A 14,804-nucleotide genomic window follows, 5' to 3' on the forward strand; every position below is an offset into this window, starting at 1 on the left:
AGTACATTCAATTCATGGTGGTACTTTGGAGGGTTCCGGGGAGTGTTTTTCTTATTATTTCCACCCCTGGCCTTACACAGAGGAACACACTCTTATTCCTCCTTTCCCTCTCTGGTGTCTCTCCCAGATCTGAAAGAGTTGGAGAACATCCGCAAGGCGCTGTCGTTTGAGCAACATGGACAGGAACACAAGTCAGCCTCGTCCTCCTCTTCCAGCAGGGTGGGGGTGGGCTCAGAGGTGGGCGAGGCCCGAGAGAACGGAGAACTCAAGATCATCCAGACCAAGAGGATGACCCTGCAGGACTTCCTCTTCATCAAGGTCCTGGGCAAAGGCAGCTTCGGAAAGGTACTGTACTGTCTGTCTGTCTGTCTGTCTGTCTGTCTGTCTGTCTGTCTGTCTGTCTGTCTGTCTGTCTGTCTGTCTGCCTGCCTGCCTGCCTGCCTGTCTGTCTGTCTGTCTGTCTGTCTGTCTGTCTGTCTGTCTGTCTGCCTGCCTGCCTGCCTGCCTGCCTGCCTGTCTGTCTGTCTGTCTGTCTGTCTGTCTGCCTGCCTGTCTGTCTGTCTGTCTGTCTGTCTGTCTGTCTGTCTGCCTGCCTGCCTGCCTGCCTGTCTGTCTGTCTGTCTGTCTGCCTGCCTGCCTGCCTGCCTGTCTGTCTGTCTGTATTTGTCTCTCTCTGTCTCCTTCTCTCTGTCATCTCTCTCTTTCTCTATCTCTCTCGTTGGACAATAATCAGTCCCTTCCATTGATGCTAAGGGCAGTCAGCTCTTCCATTGGTTCCATTGGGCTAGTTGTTGTTCAGAGTACTTTGGGTTTGGTTGGTTTTTCCTCCTGAATCATTTCATGTGTCTGTCTTTTCTCTTAATTTAAACCTCCGATATAATGAGTCAGTGGCTTGAGTGTTGTTGCAGTAGCAGTGTGTGTGTGTGTATGTGAGTGTGTGTGTGTGAGCGTGCTTGTGTGCATGTGTATGATAACCTCTGCGGGTCTTCCCTGTAGGTGATGCTAGCTGAGCTGAAAGGAACTGATGAGGTGTATGATAACCTCTACGGGTCTTCCCTGTAGGTGATGCTGGCTGAGCTGAAAGGAACTGATGAGGTGTATGATAACCTCTACGGGTCTTCCCTGTAGGTGATGCTGGCTGAACTGAAAGGAACTGATGAGGTGTATGATAACCTCTGCGGGTCTTCCCTGTAGGTGATGCTGGCTGAGCTGAAAGGAACTGATGAGGTGTATGATAACCTCTGAGGTTCTTCCCTGTAGGTGATGCTAGCTGAACTGAAAGGAACTGATGAGGTGTATGATAACCTCTACGGGTCTTCCCTGTAGGTGATGCTGGCTGAGCTGAAAGGAACTGATGAGGTGTATGATAACCTCTACGGGTCTTCCCTGTAGGTGATGCTAGCTGAGCTGAAAGGAACTAATGAGGTGTATGATAACCTCTGAGGTTCTTCCCTGTATGTGATGCTGGCTGAGCTGATAGGAACTGATGAGGTGTATGATAACCTCTGCGGGTCTTCCCTGTAGGTGATGCTGGCTGAGCTGAAAGGAACTGATGAAGTGTATGCTGTGAAGGTGCTGAAGAAAGACGTGATCCTGCAGGATGATGATGTGGACTGTACCCTGACAGAGAAACGCATCCTGGCCCTGGCTAGGAAACACCCCTACCTGACCCAGCTCTTCTGCTGCTTCCAGACCAAGGTAGGAAACACCCCTACCTGACCCAGCTCTTGTGCTGCTTCCAGACCAAGATAGGAAACACCCCTACCCGACCCAGCTCTTGTGCTGCTTCCAGACCAAGGTAGGAAACACCCCTACCTGACCCAGCTCTTGTGCTGCTTTCAGACCAAGGTAGGAAACACCCCTACCTGACCCAGCTATTGTGCTGCTTCCAGACCAAGGTAGGAAACACCCCTACCTGACCCAGCTCTCTGCTGCTTCCAGACCAAGGTAGGAAACACCACTATCTGACCCAGCTCTTCTGCTGCTTCCAGACCAAGGTAGGAAACACCCCTACCTGACCCAGCTCTTCTGCTGCTTCCAGACCAAGGTAGGGACGAGTATGCATGCAACATACACAAACACACACACAGACAGACAGACAGACGTTAGACGGGCTGCTTCCCGACTAACGTAGGGTTAAAAACCATCAAACACACAGGAACACACCAAAGACAGCAGTTTCACTGGTTGGCATTTTGGTATGATTACCACCAGGTGGCGATATAATATCATAGTTGGAGAACACAACCAGAGTTAGTAACACTTTTTCCAAAATACATGTTAATCATGTTAATACCCATGCATACTTACCAAACGTTCCACTGCCTATAGATAGTTACTGACTTTAGGTGGTGACGTGTAGGATGGCAAACCGGGTCCTTCCATCAATAGAGTGCCTTTTGGGTAGTTACATTTGTTCAGGAATATCTATTTATTTCACAGAATTGGACATTCTGTCAGAAAGAGAACATGCTCAACTTCATAACAAACATGTTTTCCCACATGAAAACACACTATTAGTGGAATTTTTCTACATGGTTTAGTTTTATCAAAATGTACACACATAATGTCACAAGGTCATAAAAGGCAGTCTATTTGTGGAACGACTCATCCATAAGTAAACGGTACGCAGTAGGTTAGTGTTGTGTGGGTTCTTTACCAACACTTCTGCATTTCTGTACATTTCTGTGGATTTCTGTTCATTTCTGTGCATTTGGCACATTAAATATATATCTAACGCAGAGCTCATGAAAATTCATGAAAGCAGTTTGTGTGTATCTTTCCTACTCTATGCCTACTGTATGTGGAAGCTGGTAGGTGTTTATCATATGCATCGACCTATGTACAGTTTGCCAGGCTTTCTGAGTCAATGCATTTGAGTTAATGAGCCTTTGTTAGAAGTTATAGACATCTTGCACCCTGCCGTCCATTCTGTAGCCTATATTTCCCCTTCACCCTCTTCCTCCACTAACCAATCTTGTCTCATCTTTTCCACTGGCTCTCTTTTAACTGATGGACAATGACAGACATGGTTGGCTTTGTTGCAGTTCTGGGCATCCACCCATTTAGCTTGACACACAGACTCACGCACAGCTCAAGCCAGGTGCCTCATCTCACAAGTCCTTTCAGAATCAGTTACAATTTCTCCTACACACTTTTATGCACATACAGTACATGTTAACATACATACTTTTATAAACATACACTGAGTGTACAAAACATTAGGAACACCTGCTCTTTCCATGACATAGACTGACCAGGTGAAACCAGGTGAAAACCATGATCTCTTATTGATGTCACCTGTTAAATCCACTTCAATCAGTGTAGATGTAGGGGAGGAGACAGGTTAAAGAAGGATTTTTAATTGAGATATCGATTGTGTATGTGTGTCATTCAGAGGGTGACTGGGCAAGACAAAAGATTTAAGTTCCTTTGAACGGGGTATGGTAGTAGGTGCCAGGCGCACCAGTTTGAGTGTGTGAAGAACTGCAATACTGCTAGGTTTTTCACGCTCAACAGTTTCCTGTGTGTATCAAGAATGGTCCACTACTCAACATGGGCCAGCATCCCTGTGGAAGGCATTCGATTTCGTGTAGTCGAGTGGTTCTCAGTCCTGGTCCTGGGGACCCAAAGGCGTGCACATTTTAGTTTTTGCCCTAGCACTACACACCTGATTCAAATCATCAAAGCCTTTTGATGAGTTGATGATTTGAATCAGGTGTGTAGTGCAAGGGCAAAAACTAAAATGTGCACCCCTTGGGGTCCCCAGGACCAGGACTGAGAACTAGTGTTGTAGTCCATGCCCCGACAAATCAAGGCTTTTCTGAGGGGGTGCAAGTCAATATTAGAAAGGTGTTCTTAATTTTTTGTGAACTCAGTGTACTGTACATGTACTGTAGACACAAGCGATAAATGAGGCACTTCAAACTTCAAACCCAGTATGACCACATTTCGCTTTATTATTTGCCTGTGGGGTTAAGTGGTCCCTGAGTGGGTTTGGGGCGATCAAGGCAGGGTTTACAGAAGGAAGAGGAGGTAACCTTTTTTCAAGCATCTTGTTTATTTTCTCAGAGTGGCCTGGAATATACTGCAGGAACTATATGACGTGCTCCATTCCTCATGTATTTATTTCTACCGATTCCCCAAACACGCCGGGGAACATTGTGTTCTGGCAGAGAGAGGGGGGGAGGGTGCGGAGAGGGGAGCGAACAGAGGAGAGGAAGAGGGGAAGGTGCTCAGGCAAAGGGATGAGAGAGGAGGACAAGAAGGAAGAGAGGAGAAGAGGGATGAAGGGTTTAACACATCGTAACACAATTTAATCTCTACTCATAGTCAAATCCCTCATCCTTATTTCTTGGTTTTAGGTTTCACCTTGCTGTTGGGATTTAAATATTGGAGGCAATTGGATTAGATTATATTGTGATTAAACATGGAAAGAGGAAGGAGATATTGTTCACCTTTATGATCCTTTTTAAATAGAATTTTGGAAAAAGCTAAAAGTGAATGAGTAAAGGTATATTAATGGATGAACAAAAAATACCCCGTCTCTCTCTCTCTCTCTCTCTCTCTCTCTCTCTCTCTCTCTCTCTCTCTCTCTCTCTCTCTCTCTCTCTCTCTCTCTCTCTCTCTCTCTCTCTCTCTCTCTCTCTCTCTCTCTCTCTCTCTCTCTCTCTCTCTCTCTCTCTCTCTCACACACACACACACACACACACACACACACACACACACGTGGGGTTTGTGTTTGGCCCAAACAAGTGGATTGTTACAGGTTTTACATAAGAGGGTCCTGATTCTTATCAGGCTTGATGTGTATTCCATATGCTGTTTGTTTTCTCTGCCCCCCTCCTTTCATTCACACTCCTCCACAATGGCAGGTTGATGTTTATTGTCATGAATCTTGCCCTGGAGGCAGAACTGAGTGTTTTCTGCTAGAAATCAAAATCAAATGTATTTGTCACATACACATGGTTAGCAGATGTTATTGCGAGAGTAGCGAAATGCTTGTGCTTCTAGTTCCGACAATGCAGTAATAACCAACGAGTAATCTAACCTAACAATTCCAAAAATACTACCTTATACACACAAGTGTAAAGGGATAAAGAATATGTACATAAAGATATATGAATGAGTGATGGTACAGAACGGCATAGGCAAGATGCAGTGTCCGCAAACTTGATGATTGAGTTGGAGGTGTGCGTGGCCACGCAGTTGTAGGTGAACAGGGAGTACAGGAGAGGGCTCAGAACGCACCCTTGTGGGGCCCCAGTGTTGAGGATCAGCGGGGTGGAGATGTTGTTACCTACCCTCACCACCTGGGGGCGGCCCGTCAGGAAGTCCAGTACCCAGTTGTACAGGGCGGGGTCGAGACCCAGGGTCTCGAGCTTGATAACGAGTTTGGAGGGTACTATGGTGTTAAATGCTGAGCTGTAGTCGATGAACAGCATTCTCACATAGGTATTCCTCTTGTCCAGATGGGTTAGGGCAGTGTGCAGTGTGGTTGAGATTGCATCGTCTGTGGACCTATTTGGGCGGTAAGCAAATTGGAGTGGGTCTAGGGTGTCAGGTAGGGTGGAGGTGATATGGTCCTTGACTAGTCTCTCAAAGCACTTCATGATGACGGAAGTGAGTGCTACGGGGCGGTAGTCGTTTAGCTCAGTTACCTTAGCTTTCTTGGGAACAGGAACAATGGTGGCCCTCTTGAAGCATGTGGGAACAGCAGACTGGGATAAGGATTGATTGAATATGTCCGTAAACACACCAGATGGGCCAGCTGCAAAGTCAAAATTGACTATATCATAAAAATGTATGAAAACAAAAATGTGCTTTTTGGTCAGCTAGTGACCACTGCAAAGATGCCTCCAGTACATGAGTCATTGCAATGAATGCCAACCTGCCCCACAATGGGGACTGGAAGACCAGGAGGGCTTCGCATTGGCCCACTTGGAACTGTCACGCTAAATCATGCCCACAGCTCCTGCTGCCTTATATAACATTGGTTCCACATCAATTGAGAAGAATGATGTCCTATACGTCAATAGTTTGGGATTTCCACCCGTTAAAGACTCTCAAAGGGTCTGCGTCTCAAGTGGCACCCTATTCCCTATATAGTGCACTGCTTTAGACGAGGTGCACTATGTAGGGAATAGGATCACCATGTAGAGAATAGGGTGCCATTTGGGATGGAGCCAGTGTCTGCAGGCTACTTAAGGGCAACGAGGCCCTTGGAGAGAGTTGGTGAGCAGAGCTGATAGGGTTATTGAAACAGAAGGCCTCATACACTGCAGGTTTACAGCATGGAATGTGGCAAGGCTAAGTAGAGGAAAGGCCTCAGTTAAACAGGGATTCATCCCAGAGCAATACTGTACAGTTTTTATTTATATATATTTTTTTCTACCCTTTTTCTCCCCAATTTTGGGTATCCAATTGATAGTCCAATTGGTAATCGTGTCTCATCGCTGCAACTCCCGTACGGACTCAGGAGAGGCGAAGGTCGAGAGCCGTGCGTCCTCCGAAACACGACCCAGCCAAACACCACTGCTTCTTGACACAATGCCCGCATATCCCGAAGCTAGCCACACCAATGTGTTGGAGAAAACATTGTACACCTGGCGACCGTGTCAGCGTGCATGCGCCCAGTCTGCCACATAAGTCGCTAGAGCACGATGGGACAAGGACTTCCCTGCCGGCCAAACCGTCCCGTAACCCAGACGACGCTGGGCCAATTGTGCGCCGCCTCATGGGTCCCCCGGTCGCAGCTGGCTGCGACAGAGCCTGGACTCGAACCAGGATCTCTAGTGGCACAGCTAGCACTGTGATGCAGTGCCTTAGACCACCGTGTCACTCGGGATGGAAATACTGTATTTATCTATTTTTATTTTATTTAACCCTTATTTTACCAGGTAAGTTGACTGAGAACACATTCTCATTTACAGCAGCGACCTGGGGAATAGTTGAAGGGGAGAGGAGGGGGGTTGAATGAGCCATTTGGAAGCTGGGGATGATTAGGTGGCCATGATGGTATGAGGGTTAGACACCGGGGTTAACACCCCTACTCTTACGATAAATGCCATGGTATATCTTTTTTGACCACAGAGAGTCAGGACACCCGTTTAACATCCCATCCGAAAGACAGCACCCTACACAGTAGGTCATCATTGTAAATAATAATTTGTTCTTAACTGACTTGCCTAGTTAAATAAAGGTTAAATAAAAAAATGAACACAGGGCAATGTCCCCAATTACTGCCCTGGGGCATTGGGATATTTTTTTAAGACCAGAGGAAAGAGTGCCTCCTGCTGGCCCCCCAACACCCCCCAACTGTTGATAGAGAGGTGATATCAGAACAATAATGTTGATAGAGAGGTGATATCAGAACAATAATGTTGATAGAGGTGATATCAGAACAATACTGTTGATAGAGAGGTGATATCAGAACAATACTGTTGATAGAGAGGTGATATCAGAACAATACTGTTGATAGAGAGGTGATATCAGACCAATAATGTTGATGGAGAGGTGATTCAAGTATGTCATGTCTGCTCAATGGATACTTAACCAGCAGGCTTCTGATGGGGTGTTTGTGGCACTGTGTGTGTGTGTGTGTGTGTGTGTGTACCCTTTAGCTGTACCTTCACCAGTATCACTGGACCCTGGCCAAAACACACACACACACACACACACACACACACGCGTTCTATCACCCCCAAACCTACCATTACCTCAAACACAAGGAAAGCTAAAACGATGATGCCACAGGTTTTGATTGACAGGCAGTGCGTGAATGAGTGACTGGTGTTAACCCTTTACACTCGTGGGAATTGGCCAATATGGATAGCCTGGAAAGCCTTCCCAGAAGAGTGGAGGCTGTTATAGCAGTGAAGGGGGGACCAACTCCATGTTAATGCCCATGATTTTGGAATTAGATGTTCGACGAGCAGGTGTCCACATACTGTTGGACATGTAGTGTATCCCTGCTGATACCCTTCAAATTTCTACGCGCCATATATCGTTCAGCTATGCTGTGATGTTTAACATACAATTTAACATACAATTTGAATCATCAAAGTTGAAGATAAATACTTTTACTAAGTGTATTAGAATGTTTGGTGATTGACTGACCAGGTCTCTCCAATTCTCCCAACAATGCTCTTCCAAGATATTTTGCAATCTGTATGGCACAGCTGTCAACACCCTGGTCCTCAAATGAAACTGGTATACTTTCCTATTTATGCTATTTTTTTCCTTTATATTGGGAAGACATACCAGTTCCTTACCTCCTCCCGCTGCCAACTGCCTCCTCAATTTTGGGGTCGTGGCCCCCCTCTTGACGGCAGAGATAAACAATGTTTTATTACATTTCCTGCAATTGTACACATTGTGCCATGGGGCAGAGAGACATTTTTGAAATGTTATAACATTTGATGGAATTCTACTCATTTTGCCATGGGGCAGATAGTGTTTTTTTCTCTCTCAGTTTTACAGCTAATTTCCTGCAATTATTCCGATTTTGCCATGGGGTGGTGAGAAATTGGGGTGGTGAGAAATTGTTAAAGGGGCCTGAGGCCCTAAGTGACCGCTTATGTTGTTCATGCCTGGAGCAGGCCCTGAGCATGGTACCCATTTAAAGGGAACAGTTTGGAGATTACTACCAAAGTTGAGGACACAACAGTTGACCTGACACAAGACTGAATCCTAACACTACACTGTTGATTTTATGTGCATTTTACATTTACTGTACTTTTTGCTGCATTTGTTGATAACGAAATCTGAAATACTCTGGGTACGTTCAGTAACATGATAAGCACATTCCCGGAAAATGTGGGGTAGGTGCAACATAAGACAAAACAATTACAAGGGTTTGAGTGAGAGGACTTAGGTTGTCCGCATGCTTCCCATCCGAAAGAGTTGGGAACAGTTTTTGTGACGTTTTGTTCGTTCTGGTCTTCGGCAAGGGTTTTTTCTGTGTTTGTGCAAACACATTTTTTTCTTGAGGCAAGCCAAAGTTTGGTGCCGAAGTCTATTCCCTTTCGATGGTTTTGGTCAAGAGTATGTATTCAATTAAGTTGTCACGACTTCCGCCGAAGTCGGCTCCTCTCCTTGTTCGGGCGGCATTCGGCTTTCTAGACATCACCGCTCCCATTTTTCATATGTCCATTTGTTTTGTCTTGTCCCATACACACCTGGTTTTCATTCCCTAATTTGTCTACATGTATTTAGCCTTCTGTTTCCCAACATGTCTTTGTGTGTAATTGTTTATTGTTATGTGGTTTGTCAGGCCCATTACTTTTGTTATTTTCTTGGTTTTGGGACTTTTTATTGCGCTGCCAATTTGGAACGGAATTAAAGTGCGCCTGTTTGCTACACTCTGCTCTCCTGCACCTGAATTCACCTCCGCTACACACGTTTAACATAAGTGTTTGTTAACATTCACCGATAGACAACTCTTCTTCATGCACCTGAGAAATACTGCACCAAACAGTTTAGTTAAATTAATGGCAGATTTCTTGAATTATCTTAGATTAATTCAGACTATTTTGAGGAAGTGTGTACTGGCTACGGCGTCCCTACATAGACAAACAATACTATTTCTGCTTTTTCTTGTTTATCAAAGGTCTTTTAAGGGAGTATGCGACGAGCCGAACCGAAGAATGCCTTTTAGCATGCCTTTTAGACCTTGAATAAACAAGAAAAAGCTGAAATAGTATTGTTTGCCTTAACTGGTGTCTCCAAGTGGCCAATTTCAATGCACCAATTTCAATGCACTTTTATGACTCAAAGAAGAGGCTTCAACAATAAGGTGTTTTTCTTTTGCTTTCCCAGCTGTGCTGTTGAGGAACTGCAGATGTAGGATGATAATTTGAGCCATTTTGCTACAGCAGGAAAATAATCCTGCAGCAACAGGAAATGTGAATTATTATGTAGATTATAATATATATTTGGTAATAATATAGTATTATATATATTTTTGGTAAGGGTTGATACATTTTCCTTTATGGCAAATCAAGTTTGACATTTTAAAGTGGAAATCATAAACTTTAGAAGCCTTTTTAAACCTTGAATACACAAGTTTGCATTTCCTGCTATGCAGGAATATTCCCAGCAACAAAAGAGTGATCAAATTAATACCTTACATCTGTAGAACAAGCACACTTGTAGTTGTTTTGTTTGGAACACAACCCTGCATACCCGCCATCACACAATTACTGTTGTTGTTTACGCAATCCAAATACGGCCCATTATAAATCACAATCTGGGTCAGGTCGGCATCTTTAGAAAGCTTGTTCTATTGCCAACGTGAGTAGTTAAGTTATCAAAGACGATTTGGATCTTACAATGTTAGTGTCACGGTCGTCCTCCTCTTCATCTGAAGAGGAGAGGCGAAAAGGATCAGAGGACCAATATGCGGCGTGGTAAGTGTCCATGGTAGATCTTTAATAAAGAAAGACTGAACACTATACAAAAGAGTAACAAAAACAATAAACCAAATTCGACCGTGAAGCTACAAAATGAGACCTATGCTGACACAAGCCACTAACATAGACAATCACCCACAAACAAACAGTGCAACCCAGGCTACCTAAGTATGATTCTCAATCAGAGACAACTAATGACACCTGCCTCTGATTGAGAACCATACTAGGCCGAAACATAGAAATGCCCCAAAACATAGAAAAACAAACATAGACTGCCCACCCAACTCACGCCCTGACCATACTAAATAAATACAAAACAAAGGAAATAGGTCAGAACGTGACAGTTAGGCTTTCACAGGGAAATTCAGAGAAAAATATCATCATTTTGGTGTGCATAGAAAGGAGTCATGCATCGGATTTTCTTCCCAACTGACAAATATAGTTCCATTCTACTCAGTTGGGGCGGCAGGTAGCCTAGTGGTTAGAACGTAACCGAATCCCCGAGCTGACAAGGTAAAAATCTGCCGTTCTGCCCCCGAACAAACCCACTGTTTCCCGGTAGGCCATCATTGTAAATAAGAATTTGTTCTTAACAGACTTGCCTAGTTAAGTAAAGGTTAAATAAATAAAAATAAATAAAATGTCATTGTGTAACACATGGTCATCTTGTAACTGTACATCAAACATAGTGATCACAAACATTGACATTGTATATGACCTGAGTTTTATGATATGGAAATGTGAAGTGCACATTTGGACTCACGCATGTTTGGCTTGTATGACATCAAAGCGGTATTTGTTATAATCCACATCTTTCTGAATACATAGAGTCCTCTTAATGTACAGCATTTTCCTCACTCAGACAGCAAAAAAGTTGCTCAATTAGCGGGAGGGATGGGGGCAACTTCTTGTTGAATGCAGTGCTCAAGTTCAGAACGGCTGTTAGTCAAAACCCATACAGAGTTGTGAAGCGCAGAGCCAGAGCTCTGACGTCATGTATAGCATGGTACTGTACAGCCACTGCGTCACAATTTAGGTGCTTATCAGTGCCCAAATATGTACTTTTTAACCTGCATATGGGTATGAGTGTAAAGGGCTACACCGTAAACTCTTAGCGACTCGTGGACTGAGTTCCAGCCTCCAGTCTTAATCACCGTCAGGATCACAGCCCTTATCGGCCTAATTACCATTCTGAATGTAAGTAATGTTATGCAAGAGTTCCATGCAGAACCTGCTTAGGTCGTGTATAGGCCATGCATAGCTGCTTATGCTGCCGGACAGGGGAAGAGCTTAGCCACGTATCCAAAAGAGCCTTTCTTCTGTGGGAAGAAAATGAGCGAGAGTAAGACTGTGTGAGAGAACGAGGGAGAGAAAGAGAGAGGGAGAGAGAGCGAGGGGGAGAGAGATACAGAGAGAGCGAGGGGGAGAGAGATAGTGTGAGAGAGGGAGAGAGAGATAGAGAGGGGCAAAGATCTAAAAGGGAGAGGAGACCGTGAACTATTCAGGGCATTATTTGAGCCCATGTAAAGACAAAGCAGCCCTGCCACCTTGTCCTTGGAGCTCTTCCCACCTTTGCACGGTACATTCTGTTCTATCTCGATTCCCCTCATTCTCTCCTAATGGCATCAGTGATTGAATGGGCCTCCTTTAGGCCGTTGGCTGGGCCCTGGAGTCTGACTCTGGGTTGGAGGTGACTTGGCAACCACCAATAGGTTGGTTCTCTGTTTTTACTCCATTAATTGTGGCGGTTTATTGTAGTTCTCCTCTCCCTGACAGCTGTGCACACAGCCAAATAGGAGCCGTACCATAACCAAAACACACCCGCATGCTATACGAGCTACATGCACATACATGCACACGCTCACGCGTGCGCACACACACACACACACACACACAAACACACACAATCACTGTATAGAGTGATTAATGAATGACGTCCGTGGTTGAAATGCGGCATGTTTTTACACTCATTCAGATTCATCCATAATGATTTGGCACAATATGCACAGTATGCATGTCTATGCTTTCTAATGGGCCTTTTATTTGCCTTTTGGTCCTGAAAAATGATTTGCTCACAGGGAATTGATTTCCTTTTGCGGTTCATGTACTTTCATGGAATGATGACAGATAAGCTGCAGAACATTCTTGCTGAGTGACACGTTGGCAGAGGTCCTTTGTCTTCATTTGTTGTGATTGAGATTGTTCCACGGCTGGAGAGTCTTCCATTAACTGAATTGAATGTGTGTACTACCTTGGCTATTCAAATGGCCACTCTAAGTGGAACCTGTTGTTAATGATAGTGTTAGAACAGGGGTGGGCGAACTACAACCTGGGGGCTTTATGCGGCTACAGAGCCCTTTCAATTTGGCCCATGTGAGGTAGAGGTGGGGGGGATTATTCTTCTGGGTAAGAAAAACACTCCAGGTCAACAACTAAAACTAGATGAAAAGTAGGTCAGAATTATAATGGGCCTATATATTTATATACATTATAATGGGCCTATATATTTATATACATTATAATGGGCCTATATATTTATATACATTATAGTGGGCCAAAATATTTATATACATTATAATGGGCCTATATATTTATATACATTATAATGGGCCTATATATTTATATTCATTATAATGGGCCCAAAAAATTATATACATTATAATGGGCCAAAATATTTATATACATGAAAATTAGCCTATATATTTATATACATTATAATGGGCCTATATATTTATATACATTATAATGGGCCTATATATTTATATACATTATAATGGGCCTATATATTTAGAAATAATTCTCCTTTTGCTGGCCGCAAATTGTTTTCGACAAACAAATCGGTCCCCAAAAAATCTGTGTGGCCCACTGTTGAACTTTGAAAACCTGATGTGGCCCTCGAGCCAAAAATGTTGCCCACCCATGGTTTAGAATGGTGATATAGGGACATCGTTATTACACAGTGGTTATGCTCACATCTTCCAAGTGTCCCATTATACGGTTCTGTGGCTCTTCTTGCTCATTAGGATCCTCCCCCTGACTCCGCCCTTCCTGGCTGACCCCTGCAACGGGGAACGTGGGAACGTGTGTGTGTGTGTGTGTGTGTGTGTTTAGGGAGAACAGCCATGGGGGGGGGGGGGGGGGGGGGGGGGGGGTGAGGCGGACATCTGTCTGTCTAAACAGTATATCATCTCTCCACCTCTCTCTCTTCTTGTTATCTAGCTATGCTCTCTGTCTCCTCCCTTTAATTTTCTAGCTATCGTATTGTTCACATAAATCATTCCCCCTGTCATAGAGGGACTTTGACAATGTATTCTGAAGACAAATGCTCTTATGGACATAAAAGTTTTTGATTATTTGAACCTTGAAGTGTGCATTTCAGTGGTTTGTCTGACCAACTCAATTTTGTGTACCACAAGATTGTTGATCTTTGAGTCACACGCATGCACACACACACACACACACACACACACACACACACACACACACACACACACACACACACACACATGCTATCTGTGTGTGAAGTTTGTGTTGCGGAAACTGTTGTTGGAGATACCCATGTCCCAGTGTGTATCCTGGAGGGTCTTTGGCCCAAGCTGGGTTTAGACAGCATTAACGACTTTCTGATTGCTTCAGCAAATGGCTGCTATTTATGGCCTTTGTGGGGGTGTTTAGCATGTATGTGTTTTACTTTGAGTGCCTTGTCAACAAAAACATTTTTTGCCAAGGGGTTTCACACAAAGAGAGGGGCCTTTATATCTTAGAACTAATAGTGTAATGTACATATAATACAGACATGAAACAGACTATTTCTCTGGTGGTTACTAGTGGTGTGTCAGGATCAACTCATGCCTGAAGCACTAACTTCAATCCTGATGTGAAAAACAACTAAATACTGGTCCCGGCTCAGAGTTAAGGGAAAACAAGTTACAGACTACCTAACAACTCCATCTAATTGAAATCCTCCAACTCCCAGTCCACCCTCTACAGCGGAGACACCTTGCCCTGTCTCACCCCTATCAAGACCCACCCCACCAACCAGGTAGTGGCAGAGCTGTGCCCAGTCTGACCATGTCTGGTCCTGCGGCAGGTAGCCTAGCAATTAGAGCGTTGGGCCGAATACCTGAGCCGTCAAGGTGAAGCATCTGTCATTGTGTCCTAGAGCAAGGCACTTAACCCTAATATGCTCCAGGGGTGACGTAATACTGTGTCTGACCCTGTAAAACAACACCTTTCACTGCACCTATCCAGTGAATGTGACAGTAAAACATGACAATTTTCCAGTTGCACACAACATGTAGTTCAATAACATGACAAATGAAGTGGAGCTTTTATATGTCCAAACACAGAGCAGAACTGATTGTGAGTGTCTTAAAGTGTGTTCGGACCTGA

General features: G+C 44.3%; 1 protein-coding gene across 1 annotated transcript in view; it reads left to right on the forward strand.

The window, feature by feature from the left end:
* LOC139376857 (protein kinase C epsilon type-like) overlaps positions 1-14,804 on the forward strand; it is a 155,233-nt gene that overhangs the window by 100,451 nt on the left and 39,978 nt on the right. Inside the window, exons 9-10 of the mRNA XM_071119821.1 lie at positions 128-345; positions 1,525-1,698. Coding sequence (XP_070975922.1) covers positions 128-345; positions 1,525-1,698 — 392 coding nt within the window. The remainder of the gene's footprint in view (positions 1-127; positions 346-1,524; positions 1,699-14,804) is intronic.

The sequence above is a fragment of the Oncorhynchus clarkii genome, chromosome 20 (genome assembly GCF_045791955.1).
Source record: "Oncorhynchus clarkii lewisi isolate Uvic-CL-2024 chromosome 20, UVic_Ocla_1.0, whole genome shotgun sequence".
Lineage (NCBI taxonomy): Eukaryota > Metazoa > Chordata > Actinopteri > Salmoniformes > Salmonidae > Oncorhynchus > Oncorhynchus clarkii.